Below are 1244 nucleotides of genomic sequence, written 5' to 3'. Positions count from 1 at the left end.
CCAAAAGGACTTCTAGCCAAAGCCACAAAATGTTGCTTCTCAAAAAAGCGCTTTTGAATAATTTTGAAACATATACCAGAGTTTCATTAAAACTTTATAAAATTTTTTTACAACATTTTTAATGTCTATTAAAAAAATTTAAAAACCATTATGATCTATTTAATCTCTTTTAAAAATATAGTTTTAAAAACTTATTTTAAAGTCACAGTTTTTACTTCTCTTCTTCTTACCAAAAGAAATAAAAACAATGTCAAAACAGAACATGTTTTTTTATTAATAAAGTTCTTTTAAAATAAAATTCTTAATCAAAGTAGAAGTACTATTTCTCGCGAGGAAGCTTACAAAATACAAATTTTGGAATTTTTTTTTTTTTCCTTCTTGTAGTTGGATGTCTGTCAGCTTATGTACAGTTTTATTTATTTATTCCTTCCTGCACTTAGTCAATAAAAGTACAAATAGAGCATCCAATGAGATTTTTATGTTTTTCTTCACAATAATTTGCAGTACACCATATAGTTTGATTTTTCGACTATAGAAGCACCGATAGGACTTTTTTTTCCCCCCCTTTATTTCGCTGTAGAGTACTCGAACAACAGAGAAAAGCAACACTAGCAAGGGACAAGAAAAAAGACAACGACGACAGCCAATGGCACATAATATAAGCAAAGCTCATATCCTAAGATTTTATATGTCGAGAGAACGGCACTTTAATTATAATATGGAATCTAAATCCTTATTGAATATTGGAAGCAAGGTAGCTAACGAAGCACTTTTCCCCTTGGTGCATGCCCTATATAAAGGGCATAGAACTAAACCAAATCCAAGCAATCGCACAATCTCCATTTCTTAATTCTCATCCTCCAACCACCACTAGAGCCACACAAATTTCTGTCAAACTTCATCATGGAAACTACGATCCCGACCGGCACCGCTTCTTCGTCGGCTGTTAGCACTACTCCTCTAGGGGCGGCTGCTTCTTTGGCGGCTCCTCTCTCAATAAATGCTCCTACGGTCTTGACGACTCGTCCGACTACTCCTCTGGCGGCAACGGGGATTGCCCCGCAGAGGAATGTCCTCGGTACTACTGCTGCTTCTGCCGTGCAGCCGAATGTAGAGCAAAACCTAGCTGCTCGTTTCTTGGCGAACGGGCGATCTTCTCGTTCGCCGACGGTTGGAGCTAGCAGCCACAGGTCGGACGACACTGAGCTGAGCAAGAGAATTCTAGAAACTCATGAATCTGATGA

The 1244-nt window shown here is 37.7% G+C and overlaps 1 protein-coding gene across 1 annotated transcript in view; it reads left to right on the top strand.

The window, feature by feature from the left end:
* Nucleotides 1-903: 903 nt before the first annotated feature.
* Nucleotides 904-1244, top strand: part of LOC112092312 (protein SIEVE ELEMENT OCCLUSION B-like) — a 3652-nt gene continuing 3311 nt past the window's right edge. Inside the window, exon 1 of the mRNA XM_024168226.1 lies at nucleotides 904-1170. Coding sequence (XP_024023994.1) covers nucleotides 904-1170 — 267 coding nt within the window. The remainder of the gene's footprint in view (nucleotides 1171-1244) is intronic.

Source organism: Morus notabilis, unplaced genomic scaffold (genome assembly GCF_000414095.1).
Source record: "Morus notabilis unplaced genomic scaffold, ASM41409v2 Scaffold99, whole genome shotgun sequence".
Lineage (NCBI taxonomy): Eukaryota > Viridiplantae > Streptophyta > Magnoliopsida > Rosales > Moraceae > Morus > Morus notabilis.
Note: the sequence above shows the minus strand (reverse complement) of the source record. Positions and strands in the feature narration are given on the sequence as shown.